Genomic DNA, 15,340 nt, shown 5'->3' with positions numbered 1-15,340 from the left:
CTGTAAGAAGCTTTTCTGTCCCCCACTCGTTACCTGTATGAATGGCACCTGTTTGAACTCATCATCTGTATAAAAGACACCTGTCCACAGCCTCAAACAGTCAGACTCCAAACTCCGCCATGGCCAAGACCAAAGAGCTTTCGAAGGACACCAGGAAAAGTATTGTAGACCTGCACCAGACTGGGAAGAGTGAATCTACAATAGGCAAGCAGCTTGGTGTGAAAAAATCAACTGTGGGAGCAATCATCAGAAAATGGAAGACATACAAGACCACTGATAATCTCCCTCGATCTGGGGCTCCACGCAAGATCTCATCCCGTGGGGTCAAAATGATCATGAGAACGGTGAGCAAAGATCCCAGAACCACACGGGGGGACCTGGTGAATGACCTGCAGAGAGCTGGGACCAAAGTAACAAAGGTCACCATCAGTAACACACTACAACGGCAGGGAATCAAATCCCGCAGTGCCAGACGTGTTCCGCTGCTGAAGCCAGTGCATGTCCAGGCCCGTCTGAAGTTTGCCAGAGAGCACATGGATGATACAGCAGAGGATTGGGAGAATGTCATGTGGTCAGATGAAACCAAAGTAGAACTTTTTGGTATAAACTCAACTCGTCATGTTTGGAGGAAGAAGAATACTGAGTTGCATCCCAAGAACACCATACCTACTGTGAAGCATGGGGGTGGAAACATCATGCTATGGGGCTGTTTTTCTGCCAAGGGGACAGGACGACTGATCCGTGTTAAGGACAGAATGAATGGGGCCATGTATCGTGAGATTTTGAGCCAAAACCTCCTTCCATCAGTGAGAACTTTGAAGATGAAACGAGGCTGGGTCTTCCAACATGACAATGATCCAAAACACACCGCCCGGGCAACAAAGGAGTGGCTCCGTAAGAAGCATTTGAAAGTCCTGGAGTGGCCTAGCCAGTCTCCAGACCTCAACCCCATAGAAAATCTGTGGCGGGAGTTGAAAGTCCGTGTTGCTCGGCGACAGCCCCAAAACATCACTGCTCTCGAGAAGATCTGCATGGAGGAATGGGCCAAAATACCAGCTACTGTGTGTGCAAACCTGGTAAAGACCTATAGTAAACGTTTGACCTCTGTTATTGCCAACAAAGGTTATGTTACAAAGTATTGAGTTGTATTTTTGTTATTGACCAAATACTTATTTTCCACCCTAATTTACGAATAAATTCTTTACAAATCCTACCATGTGGATTCATGGATTTTTTTTTTTCACATTCTGTCTCTCACAGTTGAAGTGTACCTCTGGTGCAAATTACTGACCTCTGTCATCATTTTAGGTGGGGGAACTTGCACAATCGGTGGCTGACTAAATACTTTTTTGCCCCACTGTAAATACATGGATAATCAATAATATGACACAGTAACAGCACATGTAAGTGTGGTTGTGTTAAACAGCAGCACGGACTCACTTCAATCAATATTTCTAAGATTCTCGGCCATTTGTTTTGTGTCATTTTTTTAGGACAGTGTGGGTTGGACTGAGGTGGTCCGTGGGCCGGTCCTGTTTTTTTGCCCATGTCTATTTTAAGACATCTGCAGCACTCCAGAGGAGACAAATCCTGAAATATTTTTGATTAATCTTTATTGTTTCTGTGTTGCATGTTGAGGTCAGTGTACTGGAAGATTAAAATATTGTGCAAAAAGCAATTATGACTTTAATAATGGATTTTTTTCCTCTCCTTTCCAACTAGAAATCCTGTAAACAAGGAAAAGACTGAGAACAGAATAAATACAAAAAAAATCGGTAATACCGTTCAGCAAATCGCAGGCAGGCATGGTGATGAAATCAAGTGGAAGTTAGGGTGCAGATAGTGGTGCATGCCTAAATCTAGCTGCACGATGATTACAAAGTCCTCTACTCCCCTCTTCAGGATAAAAAAACAAAATTAAAATAAATCTATCTTTATGTATATGTTCATATAATTAATGCAAACAAATAGACGCTGCAGGTAGCGTTAGAATACTTGTATAACACTCCCTTTGGATGGGTTTATATAATACTTTCCCATCTCCCGTCGAGGTATCAATTTTCCCCATTTATTATTTATTGAGGCTGTTCAATGACATACAAGCTGTAACTTGGATTCTACAGTCACGACCATTTTATTACTTACATTCTGCATAGATTCACCAAGGAAACGTTCCTCTGACGTGTTCATCCATACTGACTTGTCATCGCAATTCCTGCAGGTTTGTTGGCTGCATATCCATGATATGAATCTTTTGTCTAATTAGATGTTCTGCCTGAAACCTCAGTATGGAACCACAATCAATAGGACTAACGTCACTATTTAACCACCTCCAACCAGTCAGAGCACATGTTACCCCTCCCTGAACCTGGTTCTGCTGGAGGTTTCTTTCTGTTAAAAAGGTGGGGGGTTTCTCCCCACTGTCACCAAGTTCTTGTTCAAGTGGGATTGTTGGATTGTTTACAATATAAAATGATAAAATGCCTTGAGGAAAACTAAACTGAAATATTTGTACACCCATTACCTAATAAAAATGGGCAGTTGCTCTCTCTGATGCCTTTCGCTCTGTGAGAATTAAACCATACTGGTCACTGATGTATCTTGAGAGAGTTCTGTGCTTTGGTGAAAACTAGAGGGTTCCACAGAGGAGGGAAACTACAAAATTATTACAAAATGTTTTTAATAATATCAGTCCATGTGTGCTAAAGGGGGCACCTTGATAAAGCAAGGTAAAAAAAAACTTTTTTGTTTTATTAATTTGGAAATAGCGTTATTTAAAACACTTTAAAAATTGATTTCAATGGAAAAATCAAAATCATAAAACTGTATATTTGTAGTTGGGTAGCTGTTATATGATATGAAAAAGTGCATTCAAGACACACGACTGCAGGTGGCAGCAAAACCCCACATTTCCCACCAGCTGCCTTGCACAGCGACGTCCATGCTCCAGCCAAAAGGCAACATTTATCATCATGGAGAGTTTATTTGGATAATTTGATTTCTCCTCAAATCCCTGTTCTAAGCTTTGCTCCCCCGAAAGCAAGAGCTGACACGAAGATATGGTTAAGTAGAGCTGTTTATTTGACAACTGTTCAATAAAAATAAAATTAAAACGCTACAAAAATTCTTTAAAATCAAATTGTACAAACCATGGCTTCGATTTAATCTCGCCTCAACACAGAAAAATACAAAAGGCACTGCGTATTAGTCTGCTGAATATATATATATATAAAACATCTGAACCAAAAACAGTAAACCAGTGAAAGTCACAACACATTATTAGTAACTCCCTTCATAAAAAAAAAAAAAAAAAAAAAAAAAAAGCAAAAGCCATATCTGATCACCAGATGACACAATTAAATCATCTCGTGTCCTCCAAGTGCAGACGTGCTGCTCACAGAAGCTATCGAAGAATCAAGTGACCAAAATCCAAAGAAATTATTCTTCTAAAGAGAAAAATAACAGAACCAAGGAGTGTGAAAAGAAAAAATTAAACAAGGAAAACAGTGCAAAGACATACATATATATATATATTTTTTAAGGAAAAGAAAATTCCGTAAAGATGATGGGATATGTGCAGGTGTCAATGAGGAGTAAGGATCTGACGCAGGCTTCTACCAACAGGCAATCAATTTAACACATTGACCCATCACCTTTTAAACCCACTCCAACACCCCTCCCTCACTCTTGAACAGTTATTTTGGTATACCAAACCTCTCACGAGTGTCTGACAGAGGCAGAGAAGGAAGAAAGTCCAACGCTGGTTATTTGCACAAGTTCACGCGCAAACAAGGACCCGAGTCTGTTGGCTTTACGGATTGTGCAAAGATGTCTCATCAGCTAAAACCTAATGTGGATGTCGTGGAGATTCACATTCATACGGATCCTTGGGATCCATTTTTTAAGTCGTGCCAAAAGCATATCTAGAGATTTCTGACCACAACTGGAACCTTTCCTTCTAAAACCCCCTGACAGGCAGGTATAACTGACAGAATTGGGGCAGACACCTCAGTCATAACACTGAAAAGAGAATAGTTAAACAAATAAGGGCATTCCACAGGATGTGCAGGAAGAGTGCGACTAGGAGGCATAAACAAAGAAAGAAATCACTTCATCTGCTGTTTAGTAAGTTGGTTTTACGTGACACATTCTTTACCTTCCCAACCCCTCTGCGTCCACAAATCCAGCAAAATATTTTTAGGCATAATTCTGTTTGTACCTTTCTGCTGTGCAAATTCACTGTTCAAAGCTTTTTAGTAGCTAGAAAGCTAATTAAAGACACCTGACATTTTTTTTTTTTAGTACAATCTCTTTGGCATCCAGTTTCATGTCCAACTAGCTGTTATGACAAGTACAAGAGAAAATACCTCTCCACATACGAGTCAATCTGTAGCAGTCGCAGTGCTTAACAATTCCTGTTGGCATCCAGCCATCAGAATCATTCAGTCCATAAAAATCATAGGAAACCATGCTCATCAAGACCCTTCGGAGTAACTGGATTCCACTTCGCAAAAGTCTTAGGAGTGGAAATGCCTGGAAAAACAAAAGCCAGAGAATCAGTCAGAGATTTAAACCAAACAGGTGCATGTGAGGTCTTAATAAAAGTGCGCTGTGCTTTTGCATACCTGATTCTGTTCTGCTTTTGGAAGGTTCTAGTGTTTGAACATCTGTCAAAGGGTGCCCCCTCCCTTCGACATCGCTCTCCCCTGATGACGTATGGTCCTGTGCTCTCACGTACACGGCAGGCCTCTTGTGGTATTTGGCCCGGTAAGTATCTGTCATACAGTTATCCACTGAAAAGTAAGTGGTGGGAAGAACTCGATCTGTCAGAGTTTGAGAGTCTGTACCATCATCGTGTCTGGACTTTGGACTGGGTAACCTCTCGTCGCTCTCGCTGGCCGACAGATCGTTCCTCTCCTGGTCTGACGACCCCGACTTGGAGCTGGCATCTGATGAAAGCCTGTGCTCGGCAGGCGTCTCGATCCACCGCCGGAGGCTTGTGTGCGAGTGGGGAGACGAGCCATTTTTAGGTTCGCTTCGGGAGCTAAACCGCTCTGGCACCTCTGGTGGTAAGGAGTGGATGCCAGATGGGTCTGTGCGACTGTTGCCAAAAGTCTTGAGAGGTAAAGGTAGAGGAAAGCTGTGAGACAGAGAGTCTGCAGGGCCAGAGCCATTCTCTTCTTGCTCCGAAAACTGTCCAACGAGGTCATCTGAGCTGTTCCACTCAGAGCTGCTGGTCTTTGCTAAGTAGGGAGGCACAGGGCTGCTGTCCACATTCTTCTCTCGCTCGTCGTCCAGGCCATTGTTCTTTTCCAAGATCCCGAGTGTGTACCGGAAGGCTCTTCTTCTGCTTGAGCGCAAAAACAGAAACATTTATATTTCACTTAAACTTGTGAAAAGTCAAGTGAAGCATTTCGCTAACAACGTGCACTTCTGAATAACCTTTTTTACCTTTGTAACAGCTGATCAGACAACATGTTGGACTCTTGGAGTTCAGGAGATTTTCTCCCTGGTTCATCTACACAAAAAAAAAATACATTTTCATCAGTACTTTATAACACAAGACCCTAATTTTGTAAAGTTATCACAAACAGATGGTCCAAAATAAGAGCCAGGTAGCATCTGTCACGGGTTTCCATTTGAATATTGCTACAATATCTACTTTATTTTTTTCCTGTCTCTCTCCTGCAGAGACATGTTATCTAACAGGGGTCATGGTAAGGCCTTTTGCCTGGTGCTGCGAGAGGAAGTATCAAAGCAGCTAGTCTGGCAGAGCGCCCTCAAGGCCCCAGTGTACCACTCTGACTGTCTGATCCAGCCAAAGAACATGGGCCCTCAAAGGGAATCTGGGTTCATATCCAGGCCTGTTAAGTTCGAGCCAACAGTCCTAATAAAACAATAAGGACCTTGATTGAACTCTAACTGGTTCATAAGTTCAGTCTAAAAACTAATGAATACAACAACAGACGAAAGTAACAGTCTTTTAACCTATAGGCCAAACATATCCCAGTGAGATGAGCCTGAGTTATGCTGCTAGTACTTGGGGCTGATGGTTGATTTTAGCCATGAGATCAGCACAAACACATGTTTAGAAGCAGGTCCCTGCACGGGGTCGGGTGTGGAGCTTTGCCAAGTTAGCTGGGCGTGTGTGATTTACTTGGCCTGCGCCAGACAACAGCTGACTAACAGGACAAGGAAGGGAGTGAGCGGCTGAGGACCATCTGTGATGTGTCAGCATACCCCCTCACCCCCACCCCCCACCGCTCTCTCAAAGCATTAGTGGCTAAATCCTTTGTGCTGGCATGCAATTACGCCGGGGTCAGACTCCAGACTTTACATACACTATTGCGTTTTTAAGCCGCTAAGACCATGCGACAATTCCCAATTTGATGCTGCTGCTGATTTGTGATGTTGGCAAGCAACCGTAACAATATCAGTCTTGATAACAAAAAGGGATGCAGTTGACGATGATTTTCTCTGTAGAAAATCCCCTCTCCGTCTTTAACGTCACGTGCAACAATGCAGAGAGAAAACTTGAACTTTAGCACTTAGCTGGTAAATCCTCCAGGTTCTGTGATTGATCTAATAACATTTCCAATTTTTCAACATAAACTTGAAAGTATGAATTAAAGTGCTTAAAAATGTGAACACCACAAAGAGAATGAGAAAGCATGAGAAAAAAAATCAGTTTGAAAGAAAAGAAAAGGAGCTTTGAAAGTTTAAAACATTTAAACGAGGGTCATCAAGAACTGATCTGGTATCATTTTAATTTGCTGAAGTTTCGTTGACCTTTTTTGACTATTACAAAAAATAGAAAATAAATAGCACACAATGTAGCTTTAAGGCAGTCAAGTCATGATTCCAGCCTTGTGTTGTCTGATGTACTTAAAACATCTGGAACATCAATCAGAAGGGCATGCAGGTTTGCAACTCCAAGTTTCCAAGCAGGGAAACTGAACAAGAAATATCACATAAGTGAATCACAAAAAGTTGGGAAATGGCACGGCTTTTTTATGTTTCAGTGTAGCATGGTAATGGCACGGCAGTAGGTCAAAAGCTGTGGCGTACATGTGTACTCATTAGCATCATTCACTGGCTTGTTAAGTGGCATTAATGAGCCAAGCAACTGGCTCTTAACGTGCTACATCATGGACACAAATAAACAGCTATAAAAGATGTATGCAAACAGAATGTAGAAGGCATCCATGTAATGGTATAAAGGATGAAATTCAGTGACATTTAACCTTTTCTGATTGTCATGTCAGTTTGGGTTTTTTTTTTTAAACTAGATCAGAAAGCATCATAGTTGACTTTTGGCAACTATGATGATGATGACAAACAGCTGTAACAGCTTCAAAAGTGTATTTCTGTAGATAACTAGTGAGGTCTGCAGAAGCCAGTAAAGGAAAAGTGAGACAAACGCATCAGGTTCAAGTGTCCGTCCAATATGCTGGCAGGCGGGCAGGACGTACGATTTCACAGCGTGTCAAAAGTTCTGTCATTAAGGTGGCAAAAAAGGCCCCGACTCGAATCTCTTTCCTAGTGCAACAAGCCATCAGAAGAACGAATATCTGCGGTAAAAATGTCAACAATGCTCCTCACAACTGCCCTCCCACACGAATGTGCTTTCCGAAAGGATTTTAGTCTTTAATGGTCTAGTGGAACCTGCTCAGGCTTCTCTGAAACTGCAGCTCACGCCAGACTACCACCACTGAACTCGTGCCAAATTGACTCTGGACACATTTACTGCGGCTTGTCAATACAATTTGCAGGCAGCCAGGCGTAAATATCCCATACTGATTTCAAAAATAGCTACCAGAGAAGAGTCCTCAAAGGCCCTTTCAGGGGTTTTTTGTTCTGTTTGTTTTTTTTTAAACAAGGTTGAGCTTTGACAGTTCACAAAGCAACATTTCAAGACATTTGTGAACTACAAGACAGCTGTGGGTACTTTTGAAATATAACCAGGCCCTGTGAAACATTACAAACAAAAGAGAGGGAGAAGGATGAGTGGATGCAGCTTGATACAGATATAATCATAATTCCTTAACAGCCTGAATGAATAAATGAGAGGATCGATGAGTGCTTGTCCTAAAATTACTAGCAATAACTAAACTAAAGCAATACTACAGTTTGTTTGTTTTTTTACATTTTGCCAGATTAAAAACTGTGTATGCCACAGTAGTCTTTGCCTCCTTGCCAGGGCTTCAGTCACATGAATCTCTCTGCATGTGCTGATGCTCACAGACAAAAACAAGACCGGCGATGCTTCTGTTTCTCAACTTGCCACCCTTATGTTGTAGCTATATTTAACTCGGCAATGAACCTCAGATCATACCTGCATTTTCTTTTGGGAACTTGAAATAACTGCAGAGCTGTAAAACTGCATTTTATTTGAGCGGTGTTTGAATACCACCTTCTGACAGGTCCAGTCGTGGCATTTTCTGTCTGGCTGGGCACAGCTGGGTGGCCCCAACAAGCTCACTCATCTCCCCCTCCAATTCAGGATTAACTCAGGGTATTTCCATTGAGGGAATTAGCAAGGCATTTTTCATTTATAGTTTCTTTCGCTCCTTTTGCAGTGCTGATAGTGTGCATCAGCAAGCACATGCTAGATAAAGAATGTCAAGGGTGTCCAGGAGACAAGCCCCCTAGTGCTATTCGTGTCACCTTATCTCCCTCCCATCCTACCTAGAGGATAAAAAAAAATAAAAAAAATACTGCAACTTCGCAACATGACTCATAGTTAAGACTCATCGTTTCTTTTTCCTTTTAAAACAGAAGTTCTGAGCTCTAAACCCGATTTTCACCCCAGATTTTGCATCCCTGTGAATCTAAAAGTTATTGTACTTCCTGTAGAAAGAAACCATTATTCACCGCAGTTAACAGTTGAAAAGGTCCTTGAGGTTTTTTTTCCCTCCCCCCTACCATTTTCCATTTGTTCTTCTATTCACTGAAGGACAGCCAATTAAATAAAATTAAACTGAGCCTGGCTAGTATTTTTCCACACCAAAATAACAGTGTTGAAGGTACAAAGCTTGTTCCCCACATGGGCTCATTCTTCCTTTGAGCTCATGTAATTTCACTAGGTGCTGCATAACATAAACTTTACTCAGGAAAAAAAGGTCAGGGCCAGTCAGTCTGGAACCAGAGCGCACACTTCCATACAGTATCCCTTCAATCAGGCTGTGACCTTAACACGACTGATAGAACAATAAATCAAGGAAACTGCAGCATACTATCTTAATGTTTCAGGTCCTTACAACACATGGAAGTCTATTGGGGAGAGGAAGTATCTTCAGTATCAGGGCGGAGCCTTTGTCAGAAACTGATGCTTTCATCTATTCCCCTCTAATGTGTGACGAAAAATGTACACACATCTGGAGATTTACTTGAATAACGACAAAATACTAATTTTTCACTTAAAGCAATAGTTACTTACTAATGGAAATTGTTGAGTACAGCACGTCACTCTTCAATTCATCACTTCTTCTCTGAGGAAAGTTATCCCTAAAACACAAAAAATATAGTTATTATTTGTTTTTTTTAAAAGAGCCACGAGCTCAGAGCAGATAAAGGTGGATAACAACGACTTTAGTTAGAATCTGAGTGCATAGTTGCATCTCCAAAGAGACAGTGCAGTAGCATGATTTGCATCCCAGTATGAACCCAGACATCTTATTGTAAGTGTTATGCTTTTATCTCCTCTTAGATCGATAAGATGTATTAGAGATTCTCTAATACATCTTATCGATGTGATTTTTTTTTTATTGTATTATTTTTATTCTCTAATAGAGAATAAAAATAATACAATAAAAAAAAAAAAATCACAATTTCACAGTTTTAGTGGCTTCAAGCTTTAACCCAAACCAGTCACAAAAACATCTTAAATCATGTTGAAGAATTAATAATTAAGGAGACTCTTTACTAGCGTACTGTCAACAGATATGCTTAAATAATGCACCGGCTTTTGAAGAAGTCAGCTATCTGAGGCTGCCCCTGCTGAGTACAGGAGTTGTCAGCTATATGGGATCATTATCTACAAACAAGCCCTGAACTACAAATACAACAAATGACAGCCCAGCAAAATAGGATTTGTGCATCTGCCTTGTGTGCATTTATTGTTAAATGAGACCTGCTATTCTTAGATCAGTTTGTTTGTAATGTTTTATTATTTAGAAATGGCAGCACTTCCGAGACTCGAGTCCTTAAATGAGTAGGCCACGAGATGACAAAGCGCCTCTATGATGCTGTCGTCATGCAGGAAATATTGTGTCAGCTTTTTTTTCCTCTGCATCATGCTTTGCAGTGCAGAGTTTTGGTGCGTCTGGGTGATGTAAACCCAAGTGGAAGGATCTGTTTTACCTCATCAGATGCAGCTCAGGTATGGGCCGGAGGTCCTTGAAAGAAATGTTCTCTACAACGGGCGAGTCGAGATTAGCTGAGCCATTGCTCAGTCTATCACTGCTCTCATATCCAGATTCAGTTCTCTGAATCTTCCAGTTGTCACTGCGCACTTTAAGAGTTGCTGAGCCCTTTGCTCTGTCTTTGTCAGTGTGGCCCCCGCGGCTGTCCGAGTCCAGAGAGCTTCGGCTGCCACCTATTTCGTGCTTCTGCTCGTCCTCGTAGATGGTCATCAGGCTCTTTGGCTTACGTTCTTCCCGGCCTCCCCACAGATAATCTCGATCACGTGAGGGCGACTGACTATTGGGTCTCGTCTGGGGGCTGTGCTGCCTTCGTTCGTGACTTACATTCCCGCTACTTAATACGCTGTCTACATTTAGCGCTTCCCGTATTGGCTTCCAAGCTCGACCGGGCCTGCTGCGGCCGTTCTCTATATTTCCAGAAAGCCCTCTGGAGTCTTGGCTGCTGTCTGTATCGTATCCATTTGAGATCTGATCTAGTCTCCGCCTGTTATGACGACTAGTTACAATGGGCACATCAGGTAGCACTTGGTGCCTTAAACGAGAATTTTCATTGGAAGACCGGCCCCCAAGCTGCGGTGTTCGCTCAGTCCGAGTGGGACCTTTTCCTTGGCTGCTGTACAGTCGAGTCTCCAGGTACTGCTTGAAGCCATTCTCTGGAGGTGAAGCTGAGCGGGAGTAGGTCCTGTCGTGAGCTGGGTCTGAGAGAGAGAGAGCGAGAAAAAAAATTCATGCAAGAGCTTAAACTAATATATCTGTAGAGGATATTTATTAGAATTTTTTCGACTGGCATGTTGCAGGAACGATATTACAAAAGGAAAGTGTCATAAATCTCATTGCAAAAGGTAAAAATTGACTTAAACTGGCACTTCCACACAATAAGACAGGGCTGTGTTAAGAAAACAGCAGGCTAGGTGGAGAGTGAAGGAAGGGCATGATGACAATGGAGTTTCTGACATTTATGTCTGCAGCAGGCAGGAAAGTGTAAATTACAACCACAAGGAGTCGAGTTTCTTCCATGCTGTGTGCACAGAGGGCAGCCAGCTCATGCACAGACATCCATGCAGATATCGATGTCACCGGTGTGTTCCTACATAGAGTCTGGCCCATAAAGTTTTGGACAATGATACATTTTTTTTTATAAATTTGCATCTTTATATATCTACAGAACACTTTCAGACAATCAGACTGAACTCCACCGTCACTGACTTTCAATTTGAATTCAAGTGGTTCGACAAAGTATTGCATTAACTGTTTAGGAATTACAATAATTTTTGTAAACAGTCTCCTAGTATCTCTATCAAGAAGCATTTGCGTGCTTCCTATCATTCTGGCTGTAAACTTGACAGCTCGAAAAGTTTAGAATAAATTTTGAGAAAACATTTTAGGGGTGTCGAGTGGAGTCATGTTAATAATCCATTAAAATTTGTCTTGCATCCACTGAGGTCTTCAAGGACAACATAATTTATTGGTCGAAAATGGACAACAAAAACCTTACAACTCAGAAACTATGAATCCTACAAGTGTGCGTTGTATTGTTAACATATGCAAAGATCTTTATACAAATTTAAAAGATGTGACTTTGGACCTCTGGCCTGTCCTTCAAGGGCAATAGATGGATGTGAAAGTCACAGTGACAATAGTGCTGTATGTCTCTTATTGTTTGCATTAACATATAGACATATGGGAATTCTAAATGCCACATTATTTTGGACCTTAGGCCACTTCTTCAAGGTCAGGTAGGGTCAAACTTTCATTAAATGGATTCTAAATATCACATTTAGTTTGAATCCAAATATCATGTCACTTTTAACCTTTAACATCAGTTTTATATTTCACATTTGTCTTTCTTTCAAGTTGATCCCAAATGTGTTTTTACTGTACTTTTAAAAAGAACACAAAAAAGAAAATAAGTATATACAAAATACAATACTATTACCTTAAAATTAAATGCTGCCCAGAGAGTGAGCAGCCTTGGCGGAGGTTTGCGCTCTCTGAATACTTCTTGTTATTGGGCTGGATTACAAATTTTTCATGTTTTCCTTTCACAACGTTGATACTTAAGTCTTCTCCTACATTTTTAAGCAAAATCTGGTACTTTTTACATAAAACAAAAACTAGTGTCATGCAAATTTAGATTGCAAGGATCATCTGTTAAATGCATTCCTCTAACCTAAAGCTGGCAGCTAAAGGCTCCCTGCCTTGTACGGGAGTCATCATCTAAATGACGGGTAAACCTGATCCTTTTTTCAGCGTACAAAAATGAAATTTTATTCTTCACATAAAACTGTCATTCTTGGGAATAAGCCTGCAAGAGATGGAGTCCCCTGCTTTGGATTTTGCTGACTGTGTGGCACAGTTAAATCACTTTAAACAGAGCTGTCTACAGTTTTGCTCACATATACACCACGATACCGGCCTGTTTTAAAAATTTTCTGCTGCCACCTCAATAATGTCAAATGTACACATGACTGTGAATCATTTTGGGAGAAGGGCAAGATGTTTAAATCTATACGGTTAAAGATCATGGAAAAATTCCTCAGGCTACTGAGGAAGTTGATTGAGCTTTTCCTGTTTCGTATCGTCGAGAGTCTGAGAATGAGCTATGATACGGTTAATTTATACTTCTTAGATTAACCGTAGTGTCACCTCTAGAATCGCCATTCATCACAACAATGACACTAGGCTGCCTTAACCTGGTGCATTTATTCATAAAGGGATGCAAGCTCTGTGCTAACACAGGCTACCGCTGTTGTCATGGTGGATTTGGTGTATTATATTGTGCTTGATAATCCCCCCCACACACTGACACTTAATGAAAGCAATGATATGCTGAAGGAGTATTAAAGTAACCTATATTAATCAGCATACTCATTAAGGCACACTGACTTAATTTGTGAGAAAAGTTTGTGCAGAAATACATTTTGGAATCAAATTTAAACCTTAGAATAAAAAAAATGAAAAAATTAAAATCAGCATTTGTTGCTCTTTGGTTTGATCTGCTTAGTTTCTGGTGTGTTTAATAATATTGGTGAAGACTACAGGACTACAGGGATCAAGGCAGGCACCAACAGACGTCAGCACCTAATCCCCTTTCTAACACATTGCTCCCAAACAGAGGGTGATATAAGGGAGGGGGAAGGCTGGGCTTTTGTAAAGCAACACCTGGCAATTCTGTGTATGTGCAGTTTTGCAGTCTGTATAGAGCAACCCACCTCTGTAGCGTGACTCCACCCTGTGTTGACCAGTCCTATCAGGCTCTCTTCGGGGTGAATGCGCCCTACGCATCTCTCCTGCTTTCTGGGCAACTTCTCGAGAAATCTCCCTAAGGCGGCTCTTGTGATTGCTTTTCACTAAGAAACAAGAAAAGACAAGAAAGGTATTTGAGACATTTTTTCCCCCTCACTGTGTGACGAGGTTATATAGCCAGCACTTGAATAACGCTGACCCTTAAAAGAAATAAAAATAAAGTAGCGACGGGGCATTTGCTGAATCAGGTGGAGATTCCCACCATTAAAGTATTTTTATCCCCGTGTGCATAGATACATCTATCACCGCTACATCCTTTTCCTTGTCGCTCTTCGTCCCCGGCACCCCCGAGGCACTGAGCAGCTGCTGAGTGTGTAGACACAGGCGAACTTTACGGCACATTGCTGTGCTGATGGGAGAGGAAAGGCAGCGGGGAGGAAACACGGCCATGCAGAGGCTGGCGCTGCATCTCTGGCCCCACACTTTCTTTAAAGCAACGATTGGTCCTGGAATAATGCTGTTAACCATGTGAGATTTTAAAAGGAAGCGAGCGAGGACGAGGTGGCATCTCAGAAAAACAGAAAAAAAAGGAAACAAAACATTCATATCATTCCAGATTTTTTTATTCGTTTAATAAAAAGAAAAGAAAAGAAAAAAAAAGCGGCGGATGTTTTTGAGATTCCACACATTCCGCAAAGCAGGAAGTGTAGCAGTTTAACCACACGATGAATCAGTTTGATAAATTTGACTCTGCTACTCCTTAAAACTGCAGCAGCTGCTGACATTTCATTGTCTTGCAGCATCCCCTCCCATAGTGATCTGTTCAAGGACACGAACAACTTCATACCAGCAGAATGTACAAGGATATCAAAGAAGACGCCGTTAAATCGCATAAATAACTCCTCTTCTCAATTCACTCTCCCCTCTGCTTGCAATTAAGCATGTGCATAATGACCTCTCTCTCTCCTCACTAAGGGTCTCTAATCCCTTCTGTATTACTAGCATGGCCAGATTTAGTTTCGGAGCAAAGACATTTAATTATCTCTTCCGCTAGCTGCTGTTCCAGATCTGTGCTTGTCACCACTCTCCGAGGACAAAATATTTATGAATTAAGGAGTCTTTTCAAGGCTGAAAAACTGCCACACAACATGACTCACCTCTCTGTTTGCATCTCTTCTTATTCACATCAAAACATTTGTGTGTAAACCATAAACTAGGTTTACACAGGTTACATAGCAAAGTGTAGCAGTTTGTAGCAGGTTGGTTTGCGCTGCTAATAATTTGATTTAATTTGTAATAGAGGCAAAAATGAAATTAAAAAAAAAAAAAAAAAAGCTGCTTAATCCCTCCATATTCGTTCCCCCCCTTTACCTGTTCCCCGTCCTCCACTGGTCTGAGTGCTGCCCCTGCTGAGGATTGAAGGGGTTTTCTTGAAAAGATCCTGGCCCAGCAGAGCATTCAGGTTCTCTCTGGTGAGGTCCAGTTTTCTGGGGGAGACTGAAACTTGGGACTCAGTGACTAGAAAGAAAGGAAAAATGTTTTAAAGGTAAGGCCATGCATGTAGGCGTGTCCTTCCCATGAAGAAAAAAAAAAATCCTGTTGAGTGAAGATCAATAAAATTAAAAAAAAAACTAATTTTACCTGAAACTACAACACAGAATTCAATTACA

General features: G+C 41.3%; 1 protein-coding gene across 3 annotated transcripts in view; it reads right to left on the bottom strand.

Moving 5' to 3' along the window:
* Positions 1–3,058: 3,058 nt before the first annotated feature.
* Positions 3,059–15,340, bottom strand: part of usp53a (ubiquitin specific peptidase 53a) — a 31,279-nt gene continuing 18,997 nt past the window's right edge. For 2 of the 3 annotated variants that reach the window (XM_082526542.1, XM_082526541.1), the window contains 7 exons: positions 15,042–15,188; positions 13,637–13,774; positions 10,363–11,122; positions 9,440–9,507; positions 5,452–5,518; positions 4,626–5,350; positions 3,059–4,533 (listed from right to left, as the gene is read on the bottom strand). In XM_082526542.1, the coding sequence (XP_082382668.1) occupies positions 4,457–4,533; positions 4,626–5,350; positions 5,452–5,518; positions 9,440–9,507; positions 10,363–11,122; positions 13,637–13,774; positions 15,042–15,188 (1,982 nt within the window). In that variant the 3' untranslated portion in view covers positions 3,059–4,456. The remainder of the gene's footprint in view (positions 4,534–4,625; positions 5,351–5,451; positions 5,519–9,439; positions 9,508–10,362; positions 11,123–13,636; positions 13,775–15,041; positions 15,189–15,340) is intronic. The other variant, XM_082526543.1, reaches the window with a different exon arrangement.

Source organism: Aulonocara stuartgranti (genome assembly GCF_965226115.1).
Source record: "Aulonocara stuartgranti genome assembly, chromosome: 3".
Taxonomy (NCBI): domain Eukaryota; kingdom Metazoa; phylum Chordata; class Actinopteri; order Cichliformes; family Cichlidae; genus Aulonocara; species Aulonocara stuartgranti.
The sequence above is the reverse complement of the archived record's forward strand: the minus strand, read 5'-3'. Positions and strand labels throughout refer to the sequence as shown.